This window comes from Elgaria multicarinata, chromosome 2 (genome assembly GCF_023053635.1).
Source record: "Elgaria multicarinata webbii isolate HBS135686 ecotype San Diego chromosome 2, rElgMul1.1.pri, whole genome shotgun sequence".
NCBI lineage: Eukaryota > Metazoa > Chordata > Lepidosauria > Squamata > Anguidae > Elgaria > Elgaria multicarinata.
In genome coordinates, this window is record NC_086172.1 from 157,504,069 (window position 1) to 157,524,222 (window position 20,154).

General features: G+C 44.6%; 1 protein-coding gene across 2 annotated transcripts in view; it reads left to right on the plus strand.

Annotated features, from left to right (window-relative positions):
- Positions 1-20,154, plus strand: part of SLC24A4 (solute carrier family 24 member 4) — a 114,853-nt gene that overhangs the window by 75,237 nt on the left and 19,462 nt on the right. The window contains exons 4-10 of one of the 2 annotated variants that reach the window (XM_063147636.1): positions 510-584; positions 1,748-1,832; positions 3,186-3,289; positions 6,921-6,995; positions 8,891-8,916; positions 10,389-10,442; positions 12,526-12,668. In XM_063147636.1, the coding sequence (XP_063003706.1) occupies positions 510-584; positions 1,748-1,832; positions 3,186-3,289; positions 6,921-6,995; positions 8,891-8,916; positions 10,389-10,442; positions 12,526-12,668 (562 nt within the window). The remainder of the gene's footprint in view (positions 1-509; positions 585-1,747; positions 1,833-3,185; positions 3,290-6,920; positions 6,996-8,890; positions 8,917-10,388; positions 10,443-12,525; positions 12,669-20,154) is intronic. The other variant, XM_063147637.1, reaches the window with a different exon arrangement.

Sequence of the window (20,154 nt, forward strand, 5' to 3'; positions counted from 1 at the left end):
GGAATTTCAGCAAGTGTCATTTGAATGCATGTACCACCTGGTGAAATTTTGTCTTCATCATAACAATTAAAGCTGCAGGAGTCCTGCCCTCTTGACCAGATACAAAAGAGAGGAGGGCACCTGCAGCTTTAACTATTGTGATGAAGAGGGAATTTCACCAGATGCTGTATGCATACAAATGACACCTACTGAAAATCCCTTTTCTCTACAACTGTTAAAGATACAGGAGCCCTGTCCTCCTTTTTATATGGTCACCCTAGTCTACAGGCACCCAGTGAGAGCTTGTGACTTTTTGGGGGGACGGTCCATGAGCCATGATTTGCACAAATCTCCAGCTGGGAATATTTACAGAAATTGGGATTTGCGCATATTTGCGGCCCTATATAGTGCAATTTGCATAAAATTGCAGGCCTAAAGTACCATTTATGCCTGGACATTGATTCCTCTGACATCCCTACCTGTGGCCAGATTATTTTGTAATCTCTTCTTGTGTTTTCTTTCCCCTGCAGGCTCTGTATATGTTCTATGCCTTGGCTATTGTATGTGATGATTTCTTTGTTCCATCTTTAGAGAAAATTTGTGAGGTATGTGAAATAAAATTTTGTCTTCTTATAAACCTGTTTATTTGTGTTTGATATGCTAAATGGAAGGATCCCCAACCCTGCCACCTGCTTACTTGATAAAACAGGACCTATATTACCACATCCTTTAGTAGGGCCTTTAGTGTGTTGACTCCCACCCTATGGAATGTCCTTCCAATTGAGATCAGGCATGCATCTACTTTATCTTGTTTTCAGCATTTGCTGAAGACTTTTCTTTTCAGGCATGCCTCTCCGGACTATTGACTAGGGTGACCATTTTTATTTATTTATTTATTTATTTATTTATTTATTACATTTCTATACCGCCCAATAGCCGGAGCTCTCTGGGCAGTTCACAAAAACCTCATATGAAAAGGAGGACAGGGCTCCTGTGTCTTTAACAGTTGTATTGAAAAGATAATTTCAGCAGGTGTCATTTGTATATATGGGGAATCTGGTGAAATTTCCTCTTCATCACAACAGTTAAAGTTGCAGGTGTCCTGCCCTCTTTTAAACCTAGTCACTCTAGTATAGCTCCTACAGCTTTAACTGCTGTGATGAAGAGGGAATTTCACCAGGTTCTCTCTATATATACAAATGACACCTGCTGAAATTCCCTTTTCTAAGCAACTGTTAAAGATAAAAGAGCCCTGTCCTCCTTTTCATATGGTCACCCTACTATATACTAAATTCCAGCTACACTTCTATGTTTCTGCTTTTATTACACACACACACACACACACACACACACACACACACACACATATATATATATATATATATATATATATGAGAGAGAGAGAGAGTATTTTTGCATTTTAATGTGTTGTACATCGTTCCAATATCTCTCAATCTGGTTAATAAATGAATAAATAACTCCCTCACAATGGTCTCACGATCCTATGGCAGCCATCGCCAACCTGGTCCAGATGTGTTGGACTGCAACTACTAGCTAGGAATGATGGGAGCTGCAGTCCCAATACACCTGTATGGATTTGCTCCTAATTACTTATGGTCTGCCACAACCCTGCTTCTGAAGGCCATATCAGCTGAGGATGGCATTTTAAAACATGGCTTCACATCTGGTGCAGGAATTCTGTTCTTTAAGCAGGGAGATAGGCATATCATGCTGAAATGATGGGTCTGTCTTTCTTTCTTCCTTCCAGAAACTACATCTGAGTGAAGATGTTGCAGGAGCCACATTTATGGCTGCAGGAAGCTCAACCCCAGAATTATTTGCATCTGTCATAGGTAAGGAATCCAGTGTGTGTGTGTGTGTTATGCAACTGTTTTCCAAAAGTCAGGGAAACTAGGGTAGCTGCTATCTAGTTGCATCTGCAGATACTACAGATCATCAAAATAACTGTTCCAGTAAACAGCCTACTTTGGACTCTGTTGGGTGTCAGCAGTCTTTCACCTCTGCATAGTGCTTGCTTTAGATATCAGATGTGGTCCTGCAGGCCGTCCAGTCTGCAAAGTCCACATGGGCCAGGATCATCAGCCCATTCTGATTCTTATGGGTAACTAGGGTGACTATGTAGTTACCCTTGTTTCTAATAGGACTATTAAATATCCATAAGGTAAAGGCCTCGCCAACTGCAAAACTGGCCTCCTGGTATTAGTGGGAGGGTATTCTGGTCTCATTAATGGACTCAATTTCTGGCACATAGGATGTCTGGCAGCTATTGGAAAATTCTTTTATGCTTTATTGTGCTATTGAACATTAGCTGCTTCAAGATTTCATTGGAGGGGGTGATGCATACATGCATGCACATGTGCACAGGCACTTATATGCACACACTCGCACTGATACAAAAGCATCACATGAGATCCACCCCCACACACCTCCTGTAGCAGTTAAGCTTTTAAAAAGTCTCCTGTTGGTGCCAATGGGCGCTTTTTAAAATCCAAATAGCAGCGTAGGCAGGTCACACATGGGGAGGGAAGGGTTAACACTGAGACCCACCCTGAAATCACACACACACACACACACACACATCCGTACAGCCATTGACTCCAAGGAGAGGCTTTTTACAAGCCTAATTGCTGCACACGGGGTTGTGGGGTGGGAATGTAGTGTGCAAAGGGAAGAGCTTAACCCTTCTCACCTCTTGCTGCAACTTTACCCTAAGATCCCTCCCCTCCCCACAAACACACTAAAATTGGGCTTGAAAAATGCTTCCATTAATCAAGCTTTTAAAAAAACCTTTAACTGTTGGGCTGTGGGGGGCTGCGGGCCATTTGGGAGGGACTCACAGGCCCGCAGTTCCCACCACTTTTTAAATTGGGAAGTTTGTTTTCTCAGGCCAAGGATGTCATGCAGTTAGTAGAGGCTGGTGGCTTCCATTTCAGTGAGGTGGCGAATCCGCTCTGGGTCTCTGTCAGAACTCCAAAGGAACGATCCAAAGTGTAATCCCATTTTCAGACTAGGGTTCAGCACTTTGGGTGGCTCCTTTGGAGTTCTGACTGGTTCGGATTGAAACTCAGAGCGGATTTACCTCCCCACTAAAATAGGAGCCACCAGCTCCACTGTATACAGATGTTCCCCCCATCAAATACGGCTATTGCTCACCTCTCTCTTTCTCCTTCTCTCTGTCTCTTCAGGTGTGTTTATCACTCATGGTGATGTTGGAGTTGGAACCATTGTTGGTTCGGCCGTTTTCAATATCCTCTGCATCATTGGTGTCTGCGGAATCTTTGCTGGACAGGTTAGCAACATTCCTCACTCTCTGCCTTAACATTACATCTGCACTGGATAAGCAAGGGAATGCAATATAGAATCAATCTTTATTGAATCCCAAGGGCATCATTTGATTGTGAACATAATCCACTTCACCCTTCTGGTACGTAAATGAATCAGCTTCTTTGCAGCGTTAGGTGTAAACAGGCAAATGCTCCTTAATATAAATATCGGCCTGAGAAAACACACCTTTTGCTTCATGCAGTGGCTCACAAGAGCATTACTCCAACTTAATTAATGTGCTTTAAGTCTGGAGTGGGGACCCTCAGGCCCAGGGACCAAATCCACCCCTCCTAGGATTCCCCAGATGGCCGTACCTCCTTCCCAACCCCCCTTTTCCCTGTCAGCCGCTTGCTGGTTTTCCAGCTGTGTTGCAGTTTCCCCCCTGTTCTCAAAGGTTGAAATGCCTCTCCTAAGGCTTACGTGCTGTTAGTAAGAGCTTAGCTAAAAAATATTGGTATTTTGGCCCTGCGCCTTTTGCTTTCAGCCCCGCCCACCAGGGGGATGCGCCCCCCTGAGGGATTCTCCTAGGGTGACCTTATGGAAAGGAGGACAGGGCCCCTGTATCTTTAACAGTTGTATAGAAAACGGAATTTCAGCAGGGGTCATTTGTAGGCATGCAGCACCTGGTGCAGTTCCCTCTTCATAACAAGCTGCAGGAGCCCTGCCCTCTTTTATTTCTGGTCAAGAGGGCAGGGCTGCTGTAGCTTTAACTGTTGTGATGAAGAGGGAATTTCACCAGGTGCTGCATGCCTAGAAATGACACCTGATGAAATTCCCTTTTCTATGCAACTGTTAAAGATACAGGAGCCCTGTCCTCCTTTTCATATGGTCACTCTGATCCTCCAAACCCAAATTCGGCCGTTGAGCTGACAGTTACAACACTGCTGCTCTAAGTTCTTGATTTTTTAAAGATGTTTCTGTGGGCCAAAGGGCACGAGATGCTAAATGTGTCATTTGAAGTTGTGTGAATAGCAGGGGCAATGGGGCATTATGGTCAGGACTGCGGCATGCAGGGACTTTTTTTTAACTCTTTCCTCCCAAGCCACAAATCCGACAAAAATTCTCCTCAAAAGCAGGTTTCTTAGGAAGCTTCCGTTGGTTCCAGTCGAAGATTCTCTCCAATGCCAAATAGCAACCAGGCCCATTTTCATTGGGACTGTGGCATGGGAGGAAAAATCCCATAATCCTGATGGGAAGACCGTGATCTTGAAAGTCAGCTAAGATATATAATAATAATAATAATAATAAGAAGAAGAAGTAGTGGGCCATGACACTGCTATGAAAGGCTTTTTTAATGATTCAGGAAACTGGAATTGACAAGTTTAGTGTCATATGAAATATGGCCCAGTGTTATTCAAAGAGACGAGGGGGATTAGAAAGCAGCACCTCTTTCCAGTGGAATGATGCCATCTCTTGACCTTTGTGTTCTGGTGAACATTGCAGGAACAGGCTCCGCCCCTTCCCAGAGTGCTAAAGGAATCTGAGCTGAAAGGAACTCTGGGATATTCCCGTGTGGCAAGGGCACCGAACCTTTTTCAGCCCAACGGATGGGAGGCGCCAAAGATAAAAGGGGTGGGGCCAATGTATAAAAAAATACCAGTATAGTTTAGCTGAAAGCTGTTACTGCCAGGAGCTAAACTCTTGGGGAGACATTTCAGTCATTTAGAATGTGGGGAAAAACTGGAAAAGCCAAGGAACTACCCAATGATCGCCGGGGTGGGGTGACAACAACAGGGGGAGGGGGCATGGCCATGGACACCAGAGGCCTGGATTTATCCCCTAGGTTCAGCACCCCTAGGTTCAGCACAATTCTACCCCCTTCGTCGGGGAAATTGTGTCTTTTACATCTGTACTTTCTTTTCTGTACATTACAAATATAAAGAAAGCTCATCTGAATAACAAACTTCTTATGGGAATAAAGCCAACTCATCTGCCTTATATGTTCCAATGAGCTCCACCCATTTCTCCCTGGCAAATCTGAATACTTGCACTTTTCTGGCAAACTGTTAATAAGCGAAGCCCTTTGAAGTTCCATTGCTTTCATTGGGAAAGATGTATGCATCTGCTTAATTCTCTCACTGCTCTCAATAAGTGCTTAACTTTGGCTGGCTTGCGATCATTGCATTTGTAGTTCTAGTTTCCATTTGACAATGCTCTATAAATAGATTGTGGGTTTTGGTTAATTTTCTGTTTCCAAGCAATGTGGAAGGTGGTTTACCGCAGCTGCATTTGAGTATGTGTTTTGGTCTTCGCCATTGGAGATCTAAACTCATTTATAAAGATGCATATAGGTAAACTTTTGCAGTTCTTTTCTTACACCCCCTCTGCCCTGGTGTTTGTGTGTTTGCACAATCAAAGGCGACATGGTTCTTTATACCAGTTGCTGGGGAACATCGGAGAGATGGTGCTGTTGCGCTCATGTTCTATTGGTGGACTTCCCATAGGCATCTGGTTTGCCACAGTAGGAACAGAATGCTATACTAGGTAGCCTGGTCACCTCATGTTTAGATTACTCCTTTATGTGGGGCTGCCTTTGCACTTGGTCTGGAAACTGCAGCTGGTGCTGAAGGAAGTTCACTGACTTCCTAGTAGATACTAAGCCAGGTTGAAGGTCTTGCAGTTGCTATATAAATCCCTAAATAGCTTGGAACTCAGGAGCCCTGCTCTCTTTTGTATTTGGTCACTCTAGTATAGCTCCTGTAGTTTTAACTGTTGTTTTGAAGAGGGAATTTCACCCGGTGCGGCATGCATACAAATGACACCTGCTGAAATTCCCTTTTCAATACAGCTGTTAAAGATACAGAAGCCCTGTCCTCTTTTTCATATGGTCACACTAAGCAGCAAGGTGTTGGAAGAGAGAGCTGTGTGCCAAGTGGCTTGCCTTGTGCCTCCTAAGCTACCTTGCTGCCTTTAGGTGTGGTGGAAAAAGCTTTCCCATTGCCAGTGTTGAAAGATTTCAATGGCCAGGCCAGTCAGTTTTTGAACATGGGAAGGAAGTGGGCCGCCATCTTGTTTTTGGTCTCCGGTAGCAAAATGTCTTGGGCTGGCCCTGACAGGGATGGTGTGGTTGCTATTCCTCTGTGGCTTCACTCCATGCTGCTCTGATAATGTAAGAATGTAGATACCATGTGGGGGCAGAATTGTGTGGAAAGAACTACATTTGTGTTGGTAGGCTGCATTATCATGATTCTTCCAACGTGATCCCACCCGTCCCACATGGTCTTTGTGTTATTTGCATTACCAGAGCAGCACAAGACGGAAGGACCAGCATGCATGCCTTTCATGTATCATAAAATTCAGCCCTTAGTTATGGGTCCAGAATTTGCTTTCTAAAGGTACATCTTTCAAGGGACAGATGTAGATACACCTTTCTGTGAGACATGCTTTCAAGTAAATTGCAAGTGCTAAGTCATAATTGATGATGAGGCAGGGTAACGTGAACGTCTGTGTGAACTGGCCCTTCATTTCATCAGTATTGCTCACAGATAGTGAAGCTATATGACCAAGTATTTTCAGGGTAAGTTCCCTTAAAGTCAAAACCAAAAGAATTGCTAAAGTGGAGCCTGTTGTGTGGAGTAATTGTGTCCTCTTTCTAGGTGGTCCGTCTCACCTGGTGGTCCGTGTTCAGGGACTCTGTCTACTACACGCTGTCTGTGATTGTCCTTATCGTGGTAAGTTTCTGTTTTACCGTTTGCTCTGCTCCTCCATTTAAATGTCAAGGACCAAGTTTCTGATGTTTTGTTCTGTCTTTATACATGTGAGGAGTTCTTTAGAATCAGTAGATGTGGCCACTTCTAAATTGATGCATAGCTGATCTCAAATAACAAACAGTTTTATGGCACCTTAAAGACTAACAAATTTATTCTGGCATAAACTTTCATGGATTATAGCCCACTTCATCAGATGGATGGAATGTTAGAGAGAGAGTTTCAGGTTGATATACAATACATATCACAAGTTGGATGGGGGGTGGGTTATAAACATTAAGGTCAGGAGATCTTTTACCTCCATGCTGCTCCCTCTCTGTATTTTGGCTAAACAGGCTTTTTCGCCCATCTAGCTGGAATGGGAGGCTGGAGTTATGCCCTCAGTTCCTTCCCCTCCCCACCCACCCACCAGTATGCCCCCTTTCCCTTCTCTTTTAGGTCACCTTTGCAACCTCAAAGAGGCAGCCAATGCAGTTCCCTCCATTCCAGCTGCAAGGGGGAGGAGGGGCTCAGATTCCTTGTTCCGAGGTCGGAGTGCTGTCTCTGACCTCAGATCCAGGAATTCTAAGTATCTTATGGACCCCTAGAACTCTGTCTAGCGGCCCTAACATTGCTCCCTCCATGGAGAAAGTGACAATCACATTATTAACCATGGTTATTCACACGCAGTTGTTCCTGGTAACACAAACCATGAATGATCGCTGTTAATGAAATGATTGTACCTTTCTGAATTTAATTTTTTTCTGATCTCACTGTTTACAGTTTTTCCACCACCATATAAAAACCTGAAACTCTCAATAATACTCCATACATCTGATGAAGTGGGCTATAGTCCGCAAAATCTTATGCCAAAATAAGTTCATTAGTCTTGAAGGTTCCATGAGACTCTTCGTTGTTTTTGCTGCAACAGACTAAAATGGCTCCCCTCTGGAAACTGTACCTCTTGCAATCTATCAAGGAAAGCTTCAGGGTGGAGGTGGGCAAGTTGCCTTCTGGGAGTCCCCCCTTCCCTGTTGATGCATCCCAGTGGGCTTACCTGGCAGTGGAGACAAGCAACAGCAATGATCCAAGATTGAGGTAGCCATTTCCCTTTCCCACAATGCCCCGGAGTGGTGCTCTATTGGGGGCATTGTGGGAAATTTAAATGGCGGCTGCACCCAGTTGCCCACTAACCCAAAGCAGGCTTCAGTAGCTGCCCAGCAATGCCAGGTGCCTTGTGATCTATTGCTTTGGCAGAGGTGATGGAAAACAACGTGTTTCAGAGTCAACTTTGCTCATGAGAAAATAAATGACCACATCTTATGAGTCACCTCCTCCGCTCACCTCTGAAGCTGCCAGAACTTGACTTCTAGCTTCAAAACATGCATTGACTGTGCTGGTGCTGAAATGGTCAATTCAATGGTAGCGAATTTTGCACTACGACAAGAAAGAAAAAGGCGGGCATTATGGTTTGTTTGTACATCAGAGTAGGAAGCGCCACTGCTGGGCATACAAATGGTGTAGACACCCCTCCAGGTGTCTTGGACTGCAGCTCCCATAGCCCCTGACCATTGGCCTGTTGTCTGGGGATGATGGGACTTGTAGAGCAAAACATCTGGAGGGTGGTAGGTTGCCTGCCCCTGCCTTACAATATCAAGGCCGTATATTTTGCCATAAAACACCCATTGTTAATGTGGCACCTCCACTACAAAAACAAGGAGCCCAGCATTTGTACTAGCTGAGAGTGAAAATCCTGAGCAACTCAGTGTGGAAATCGCTCTATGCTGAACCATTATATCTGCCACTGCGCTGTGCAATGTAACCAATGTTGTCCAGTCGGATTAGAGAAACATCACCCCTCTTTTTCCCCTTCCTTTTAGTTTATATATGATGAGAAAATCGTATGGTAAGCTGTGCTTTCTTATTTCTTCATAGAACTTGATGATTAGCATTAAACCTTGGCAGGCAAAGCAAGCCTATCATTGGGTGGGGGAGGGGACGGCAGAGCGGGTGCCACGTACACAGCCCCACGCCAGCTCACTGGGGCCAGGGCAGGAAGTGAATGCGTGTGGCGGGGGGGGAGGGGACAGATTCCCTATCCCCACCCCGCTTGACTTCCAATAGGAGGGAAACTACTATGCCAGTTGTAGCTGTTGTTATAATACTTATTACATTTATATACCGGCCCATAGCCGAAGCTCTCTGGGCGGTTTACAAAGTTTAAAAACCGTGAACATTAAAAACAAATATACAAAATTTAAAACCATCAACAGCATAAAAATAGACAATATCCATTTAAAAACAACTGTTCTGGGATCGGTTAAGAAAAGCAACAACACTCAGCATATGCTGTTAAATGCCTGGGAGAAGAGAAAAGTCTTGACCTGGCACCAAAAAGATAACAATCTTGGCGCCAGGCGAGCCTCATCAAGGAGATCGTTCCTTAATTGGGGGGCCACCACTGAAAAGGCCCTCTCCCTTGTTGCTATGTAGTTGCAGGCCAACTTGGGGTGTGTCTTAAATGACTGAGAGGGCATTGAATCTTGCAGTTACACCGTTATCAGCAGCACACATCCAGAATGCCCCGTTCCCCCGCTCTGCACTGACAGAACGCCACTTGGGGGGATGGCATCAAGGCTGGTGGAGCTTTTAGCCCTCTGGTGTTGTGTTCATAGACCAGCCTCTCCATTGGCAGGGCGGCACTTATACCGCTTATTTATTTAATTTATAATTTATTATTTTATTTGTGCCCTGCTTTTCTACCAAGAAAAATGGTACTCAAAGCAGCTTACAATCATAAATAAAACTTCCTTTGGCCTGTCAGCTAAGATAGGATTGCTCCTTAAGTTTTTTGGGCTAAATGGTACAAGAAACCTCTGGTAAGGACCCATTGCGTCTTGTGATGCTGATGATTGGAAAGACTTGAATAGCGATGGGGGGTTGGCCAGGGGAAAGTCAGGTAGCATTAAAGGCGTGAGTAAAGTGATGGTAGACTGATTCAGGAAGGACTTTCTTGAAGAAAGAGGTCTGAGGAGAAGGTAATGGCTTGACAAACAGAGGGAGGGCCCCGTTTTGGGCCTAGAGAGAGCTACCACAGAGGGCAAGGCTTGTTTCGGGGGTGGGAAAGACGAAATGGAGCTCACAGTTGAAAAGAGTGAGTGAGGAGAGGTGCAAAAAGAAATGAGGAGTGATGAGGTAGTCCTTGGCCCAACTCCTTTTGCATTAACAGTGGAAATTCTACATGCACCAAAGGCAGAAAACATTGTTCACAACAGTACCATCAGGGCCTTCCAGTGGAAGATATGCTTTATGACAAAGTGACAGAACCACTAATAAGACCCGATATACTACTAATTTCCTTCCTTTTACTTCCTTTAGGTGGGAAAGCCTTATACTCATCGTTATGTACTTGTTCTATATACTTATCATGAAGTAAGTGCTCTTGACATATGTCTCCTTCAAGCTATTTTACAATGGTGTCATAAATTCGTATGTTCAAGTTCAGAAAATCATTTCATAGGGAGAAACGTGGGAGTGCAAACAGTCTTTTTGTTTTGAGGTACAAAAAGTAACCTGCAGTTTATATAGCTATTGCAGAGTCTTGTTTTATAGCCTGCAGAAGTTGCAGCGGTTAATGTGAAATACCTGCTAGCCTCGGGACTCTGTTCAGTCTACTGTCTGGGTCTGATTTATAGGTTTTGTGGTGTTCGTTTTGAGGTTATGTAATTGTACACTGAGGGGCAAATTTCCAAAACATTAGGAATACAAAGTAAGCATCTCATGAGAGGAAATAAATAATAAGTCTCAGGGCACAGCAAAAGGCTTACGGAGAAGTCTTTAAATAAATGGGTTGCAGTCCTGCATGCAGTAATTCTCATGCACAGGCCCTATAGAAACCTGTGAATATATCTCGGTGACGAAGCAACACTTTGCATGAAGAAAGTCCCAGATTAAATTCCTGGCATCTCCAGCTAAAAGGATCAGGTAGCAGGGGGTGGAAAACTTCTGCCTGAGACCCTGGAAAGCCACTGCCCATCAGATAGACAATGCAATTATTATTATTATTATTATTATTATTATTATTATTATTATTATTATTACATCCCTCATTTTGTCCAATGCTGGGCCTCAAGGCGTCATTACACAATTTAAAACATATACATTTAAAACCTATAAAACTATATTACTCATATTCCAATATTAAAACATTTAAACATTTAAAATAAAGAGATGGACAAATATTGTGACGTGGCATAAAACAGCTTCCTGCTTGGCCTGTGCATGACTGAAGTCATCTAACAGGGGAAAGTGGAGATAGTCAGAGGGACAATTAGGAGGCTGTGCCCAATAACAGTGGTCTTTTAAAGAAAGAGAGATGGGACTTGTGGAGACTTCGTACACTGGGATGAGGTGTTCCACCTTTGTGTGTCTTCCTGCATGAGCTCTCAGGCCACAGCCAGCACATTATTATTATTATTATTATTATTATTATTATTATTTATTTATATAGCACCATCAATGTACATTGTTCTGGGATCGTGTGATTAGAGTCAGTGGAACTCGTGTAAAACTATTCTAGAGCTGAGAACTGTGGCCCCCTTTTTATGTAGTTCTTGCATCTGACTCATCTCACTGTAGTCTTTGTCGCTCTGTCATATAGCTAAAATAGCCTTCCGGACCTACTTTTTGAAAGGGGCACAACACACGAAGTCAAAACCAGATTTTCTATCACGCTGCAGCATGTTTGTCACTGTGTGTATATGTGGCAAGCCAGTCCCAGCCAACTGGCTCATGTACCTGTGTAATACATGTGTTTGTTGCAGGCGTGCATACATAATGTTTTTATGTGTACCCATGCAAAGCATAAGGCAAGATCCAGCTTCTAGATCCCATTGCATTTAGCGTGAGAGAGGGAAGCGTGTTCTTAAATTAGACCATCGAAATCAATGGTATATAAAAGTGCTTAATTTGGGCTAGCTCAGCTCATGGATATAATGTGTAATGTGGTCTTCAGCCAATTATGCTCATTTGGTGGAATTTGAGAAATCATTAGATTTTATCCAATGTTATGCTAGCGGAAAAATTACAAGAGTTGGAATTTTTCCACTCATGGTTGTACAGTTTGCTACCTGAATGACCACATCTAGCACAAGAAACACCTAATCTAATGAGGTAATGGGGATTCGTGCAACACTTGGTGGAACACCTTGTGCAATTCTTTATGGAACAGCTTGCACAAGGGCTTACACAATGGTTTGTGCAACTTGTTGTGCAACACTATGGGTCGTCCAACAGATTGCGCAAATGGGATCCTAGTACTGGATCTGAGACACTGGCACAAGAGATAAAAACAGGATTTCGCAAACGGTAGAAGCTTTGTGCTAGCTGAGCCACTCCACTGGCTACAACCCCCTTGTGTCTCTACCTACCCTGCTCCCTGGAGACTGCTATAGTAAAGGCCGACCTTTAGAACTGTAGCAGCTTGCATTTTTCTCCTTTATCTTTATACTTCCAGGTATAATGTGAAGATGCAGAAATTCTTTACTATCAAAAGCATGAATGTTGGGAATGGCAACACTGTCAACAGCGAATTGGAAGATGGTAATGAATCTTATGACATTTGCTGGGATGACCCTTCAATGCCACTGCTGTGGAAAGGTAAGGCTAAGCAGACAGGAGAGATTTTTTTTTATATAAAATGGTTGACATGAAAATACTGTTTTCTAGTGGTGGTTTGTACATTGATTGCCAATTTTCACCATCTTAAGCAGGAGAATGACGCAGCATTTTCCAGTCGCCTGGTATTTTGTTTGTTTTGCTACTTTCAGTCAAATATCCAGTGCAGCTGAGCCTTTTGGGAATTATTAAACCGTCCTAGTACAGGCGTTCACATGTTAAAAGTGATGTCCATTGCATCACCCCTCACTGTTGGCTACGTTGGCTAGGACGGATTGGAGTTGCAGTCTAATAACATCTGGAGGGCCACAAATTCCTCATCTTTGGTCTGTGAGTTGGATGAGTGGAAGGCAGGTTGTGCAACAAATCTTCCCTTTCCTCTCCTCCTCTCTATAGCTCCCTCTACCCCATATGGAGCTGCAGAGGGAAAGGGAAATTGCCTGAAATGGTTATGTTCTACAGCCATTGGGTCAGAGGAGGACTCAGAGAGGATGGAGGCTTCCCTTCATCAGCTACACCAGGACCTTCCAGGCCAGAGGACGTGGCTTTACCAGATTCCTTGAACACCAAAGACATCCTTTGGATGCCGTTCTTGTAGCCATAGCAGCAGCAGCTGCAGAATCAAGGAATAGCTCTTTAAGGCAGGGGGCGGCATTAACAGCAGGTCCAGAGTTGCCAGCCTCCAGAAAGTTTTAGAAGGCCTCTGCATGTTGCTGAGACAACTACTACGAGTCCCAGCCCATACCTGCCACAGTGATCTGCCTTGCCTTGACATCAGATGAAATCTTGGCTCACTGGATGTTATCTCACTTTACCAGAGGTGATCCAGCTCTTCCAGTACCACAGCTGTAACCTAGTATCTCCTGGAAGCCCTAAGCTGAGTTAGGACAGGACAGAAATCAGGCAGAACAACCTTGCATGAAACAAGCTTTACTGGTGCAAGAGTTTTTTGTGTGTGTGCACAATTTGGGGCAATTTCTCCCAAACACGGCAACCCTGTACAACATGGTCCACACTGTTTGGTAGCTCCCCCTCCCCCTCCCTCTTGAGAGGGTCTTTTGAGGTACAGAGGGCTGCAAGTGAGGAGGAAGAGAAGGGGAAAATTGGTCATGTGAGTTGCCTTCTGCTCGTGCAACCACTGGATAGAACCCTATGCCTGCAAGATTGCTACTATTTATTGATATATTTATATATCACCCTTCAAGCTAAAAGCCTTTCAGAGCGGTTTACACAAATGTAAGGTAGTAATCAAATGAATAAAAACACCGCAGCAGAAGCCAAGAAAATAAAAAGGCAAATTAAAACGGTCTGTAAAAGCTGAACGAAATAAAAGGTCTGAGTGAATGAAAAGGTGTTTAGGCGCCAGCTAAAAGAGCAATTCTGCACCATCTAAACCTCCCTGGGGAGAGCATTCCAATACCAGGGCAGTACAACAGAGTAGGCCATCTCACACATCATGCTGGCTTTCTTGTTCCATAGAGACTGACATACTTATATTGATGCAATTCCAGGTTCCCACAGTGTGTTGGTTTTTCTTGGCATCTCATAGATAGATAAATAGATAAATAGATAGATAGATATTCTTGGATTGAATATGTCTAGAGCCAACAATAGGATGGTGTTTCTCCATATTCTGACACACCCTTTTGGCCACACAGATCATTTGTGCAATTGCATCCTGCCCTATATATAGCATCGTCTTTGGACATAGTACGGCATTGCTTTTCACACTGTGTTCTGGGGAAGCTTGAAGTTCCTCAATTAGAAATCAGCAATAAGAGATGCTCTTCCATAAAAGACAGCTTGTCCACTGCTACCACTGATCTGCCTTGGCACTGTGCATTTTACAAATTCCGGGACATTCACTCAATTCATACAGGGCAACGATAAGGCCTAACAGCTCCGGCCGGAGCTCTGCATGAACAGAGTGTGCAGGTTACAAAAGAATCCTCTGTCACTTGCTGGGCTTTAGTGGGAGATGTGAAGGGATTGCAGGGGCCATGGCTCACTGAAGGCGCGCATGCTTTGCGTGGGGAAGGTCCAAGTTCACTCCCCCACATCTCTAGGTAGGACTGGAAAAACTTCTGCCTGAAATGCTGGAGAGTTGCTGCCAGCCAGTGACCCTGTTGAGATGCCTTGGTGGTTCCCATGGCAGTTCCTGGGTTAATTAACCCAGGAATTGCAGGGATGCACACTGCGCCTGAACTGCTTCCAGTTTACTGGGGAAAAAATATGAATGCTGCATCCGTAGGTTGTTTCTGTAAGGTCCAAATTCGTGAATATTCATGGGTTAAACAACCCCAAGTTAACCCATGGCTTGTTTCAACAATACTGGGCTGCATGGACCAGGCTGTCTCAGTAGAAGCCAGTTTCCTATGTTCTTATATTCCTTGACCAGCAAGTCCATCTGAAAAGACTTCCTTAATAGTGGAAAGGTTGGAAGGCAGCTGTAGTAAGGCGATGGAGTGTGGAACAGAAGGATCGTTTTTTCAGTGTTAATGCATAACACTGCAGGAAAACATAAGTATTCATTGAAGAGTGCTGGATTCAAGTGTGTGGAACCAGCGTTCCGGCACTTTAGCGTTGTTTTGTGTGTACAGAAGCAATTACTAGCACCCCAAAGTGCTGGAAATGTTGCCTTTCATGGTCATGTCAGTGAAGTCACCAGCAACTCTGAGAGGAAGTAACAGCCAAGAGACTTGCACATTAGCTGATAGGAAGAAGTGCTTGGCCATTTGAATGGACGATTGCAACTGAATGTCCATATCCAGAAAGTATTGATGTTTGTATGCAAAAACTATCCAAATTCTTAGACAGAGAGGGGATTGTCTCTCTTTCTTCGTTTTCCCTTTTTTCTTTTACTAATCCATTTTTCTGTTCCAATTCTTTTATCCTGCAAGATTTCCTTTCACCTGAAACAGATACATCTCCTCCTCCTCCTCCTCCGTCACACAATAATAATTATCATGAGATTTGCACTCAGATTTTAAGCCGTGAGAATACTGAACTGAAGAACCTCGTTCTGATTATTTGTTTCCTTACCTCAGTTTTGCTGTGATTTTCCAGACAAGGGTAAATATTAATACAAGTGGGTTATCAACATACCACCCTCCATTGTAAGTGCATTCACATACGCTTAGCCCAAATGAAGCTTTTTGCCTCATTTTTCTCTCCGTTGTACCTCGCCTCTCCACAGCTTTTCACTGTTAGCCAGAATTTGCCACATCTTTCTGTTTCCCTGATTGGTCTGTTCCACAGTTTCTTGGAGTGGAATTTCACTTTGCTCAGGTCAACGATGTGTTGAACCAGGCCCCTACTTCTAGCTTTGAGTGCTGCCTCCAACGAGGTTGTCTGTTAACACCTCTCCTGGGTCAGTGGTGCTCAGATCTCACCTTAATCTTCTCCAGCATATGACGGCAAAGTCTGATTATTTTCTGACAAAGAACACCTGCTCTCTGCCTGCTGCCTTCCACATCCTGTCGGCAGGAATTCTATTACTTGAGGGTGCAGATAAAAGGGAGGTTCACGGAGTGCCAAGCTGCCTTTGAAGCTTGTAACTTTTATTGCTTTCAAGAGCTTCGACTGGCGAAACATAAAAGCTTCTATTACTGGATTCTCATATATATAAAGCTTTTCACCCAGAGGAAAATCCAATTTCAAAGACAAGCCTTATACACGAGAAGTGAAGATTTGTACTTTTGCTGCTAATGTTCATGTTTTGACAGTAATAGAACCATGGCTGGACACCCCTGTTTTTTATTGTGATGGTCCACACATAGAATCATAGAATAGTAGAGTTGGAAGGGGCCTATAAGGCCATCGAGTCCAACACCCTGCTCATCTTTGGGTTTGATTCCTAGCCCATCCATAGAAACCCACCGTGATGAAATACAAAGGGTAGGTTTGTGCAGAGAGAGGTTGGCTGCTTGAACCACCTATCCACATTCCGCAGGGATTGCCTGTTTGTCTGCTGCAGCAAAAACAACGATCTTGTAGCATTTGCACTGATTTAATATGGCTTAATTTATCATGGGCCAGAGCTCGTTTTGTCAGATGCAGGACACCCAGAGTAGACCAGGGTGACCAGAAGAAAACAAAGGACAAAAGACATCTGTCTCTTTAATAGTTGTGAAGAGGGCAGGGCTCCTGCAGCTTTAAGTGTTGTGATGAAGAAGGCGTTTCATTAGCTGCTGCATGCATACAAATGGCACCTGCTGAAATCCCCTTTTCTCTACAACTGTTAAAGATACAGGAGCCCGATCCTCTTTTCCACATGGTCACCCTAGTATTTCAACAGGGCCTACTCACATATGGGGACGGGAAAAGCTCACTTCTTGAAATTCTCTCTTATGCACCATATAGGAACTCGCAGTGGATGGAAATCCATCGCAGATTTCCATCTTTAGTTTCTTTAAACACTTTGCAATATGCAGGCAGGCCCTTAATGAGGACCAAGGGTTTGTCTTTTGAGCTTCTGCACCAGTATACTGCTTGACTGCTGACCTCTAGGATGCCCATCCGTAAGGTTTGCGTGTCCATTATATTTCCACTTACACTAGGGATAGTTCTCTCCTGCGTGACATTTTGCACTCGACGAAGCTTGCAGAAACCCATGGCAGATGCTTCTTTACTTACAGGGAATCATCTCCTGGAGAAGGCTATTTCAAGGTTCACAGCACGTAACTTCTTGATGCAGCAAGCAAGGGATAAAATGCAACATGTGCACACGTGTCTCCTCTGTAATGTTAGTCACATAGCTACTGATGCAGGGTAAATGCCCAAATGTGCATACACTGTCTCTTACTCACTAGCCCCACCCCCAGCCACCCACCCACCCCAAAATCCAAAATGTTTTCCCCAGAGCAAATTCTCTTTCAGCTAGGAAGCAGTCAGAAGAAACTGCCCTTTCTTTTTCTTTGCTTCCTCAGTCTCTGATGACTGTGACCAGGGGCCTCCTGAGCTACGTTGCACTGTCTGCTTGAGGCTGCAAAGAGAAGGCTGGAACAGTTGCATTATCCTGCCAGGGTCCAGCATAGCTCCACTCACCTAGGAAGCCCATTTGTTCCCCCGGGCTGGCTGTAAATTTTTTTGGGGGGTCGGGGCCTTTTCTTTAGGCCCCATCTGCCAGGTGTATTCCAAGCCCCCTCTGCCCCACTCCATCTTTATTTATTGCATTTATATACCGCCCCGTTGCCGAAGCTCTCTGGGCGGTTTACAAAAGTTAAAAACAGTAAACATTAAAAACAAATATACGAAGTTTAAAAACATAAACAGCATAAAAACAACAGTATCCTTATAAAAACAGCCCCTCCATCTGCCTGCCCCCTCAGCCTTGCCAGGTTTGCCCAGCTTCTCCATCTGAGAAGCTCCGTCCAATTCTGCTGGGTACACATACCACCCCCACCCCCGGTTATAGATTCCTAGCTATCTGTGCCACAGTGCAGACACAGGATCCCAAGGTGCAAAGAGAATCAGACCAAAGCAGAGGAGCAATAGAGAGGAACGTGCCAGGAGCAGAGGAGTCGTGTGCTGGGTTTACAATGAAGCTACAGCGAAGTCTTCCTGCCCATAACCTGGCCCCTTGATGCCGCTGGACGGGTGCATACATTCTCCCAGGCTCCCTAGCACTCCTAGACTAAGTTCTGCAGCAGCAACTGTGCTGACGCTTCCGTGTGGCTTTCACGGATGTGTTACGCACTTCAAGCTCACCTGAGAGAGGCTTCCCTAATGAGATCCACACTTTTAAAAATGCCACGGCTTCCTCTTTGGTAAAAAACCAGTAATCAGCACTTGCGGCAGCCTCTTCCTCTCGATAATAACCAGGCTTCATGGCACTCAACTGTTTTTGCGGTGCTTTTGCCTACGGGTTCACAGGGCTTCCTGCAGATCAGCCTTCCCCAACCTGGCGCCTTCCAGATGTTGGACTACAAACCCCTTCACCCCTGGCTAGTGTACCATGCTGGCTGAGGGTGATGGGAGTTGTCATCCATGATACCTAGGAGGGCACCAGGTTGGGGAAGGTTGACAGAAACTATCTCAGTAATGCCTGCAATCATCTCCTCCAGGTAGACTGAGGCTTTCATTGCCCTCCTATTATAGGTGCCTGGGTGAGGCTTAAAGAGAGCAGCATGCTTAGGACCATCCAAGTAAGCTTCCAGCTGAGCTGACAGTTGAACCCGGCACTCCCTGCTCACGCCTCATGGTTTAGCCGGTTTGCTGTGGAGTAGTAGTACCGTGTATAATAAGATGAAGCCCTAACTGCAGTCATAATGCACATTTTCCTCTCAACTCTCAGAAGGCAAGAAGCGGTTCTGTTTCATCTTCATGATGAAATACAGAAATAACCCAGGTTATACAGGATACAGAAATAACCCAGTGGTCTTCATCCCCACTGATAATTTAGTTAACACCCATTTTCATCCTTCAAAGGCAGTCGTGTTGAAAATCTAACTTTTTTCATGCTTGTGTTGAATAGGGAGTGAACCGGTGTGATATGCTTTATCTGCATTTCTGAATATAAATACTCAAAATGCCTTTGGGCATTTTAGGGATTTGCATCCAAGAGCTTCAAATTCAATGGGTTAGATTCGGCTTCTTATTCCTTGAGCCAGAGTTCCACTCAGAATGCTCCCACCGCCAGCTAGGGAGGAAGCAAACTTTGCTAATTCCCCCCTTCAGCCTTCATTCTGCAGTCCCCAGTGTCTCCCCAAGTATTCTGCACGGTCCCCCAGCCCTCTGTAGCAGATTATTGGAGGAGGGGATAGGTAACTGCAGAAGGGGGGAGTTGCTGGACATCCCCTCTCCCCTGTCCTAGTCAATGAAAAGCCATCCATGGACAGAAGGACTCCTGCTATCTGTGGAAGGAAGACCCTGGATGGCAGGTGTTGTGCCTCAACACCCTTGAAAGCATTGGGCCACACGGAGGGTTCTCATCTCTAGCTGGAGAGTTATGCACTACCTAATAAAAGTAAATGGCATATATAGGGTGGGATGACATGGAGTCAACCCAGGCATTATCATTCCAAATAAGGGGCCGTTCAAGGTTGCAGCAAAATGAATCTAGCACTGTACCACTACGCAGGGGTGGTGGTGGTTTAAAAGCAGGTAGATAGTTACTAACTTAGCAGTTGTAAAAGTTCTAACCTAGCCTGCTCTCTGCTGTGCTAATTTTCTAATTGCATATAGGGGATTATTAAAAAAATAGGATTCACCCCACCTTCACTCCCAGTTGGTATAGGCCACTCTATCCCTTTCTCATTAGTTTGTAAGTGTAGGCTAGACAACTGGTTGTGCAAAACTTGGTACCTCTCCGCCCCTCCTCCCCCAAATATTGCTTCCTACACATCCAGTTTAGCGCTGAATTGCATAAGCAGGAGGAAGGGGCCTTAGCCCTGAGATGGACTCAGCCCTCAGAGCTGCTACAATAGACAGTGTTCCTGTCCATGATATAGTCTGGAATGAAGTGCTG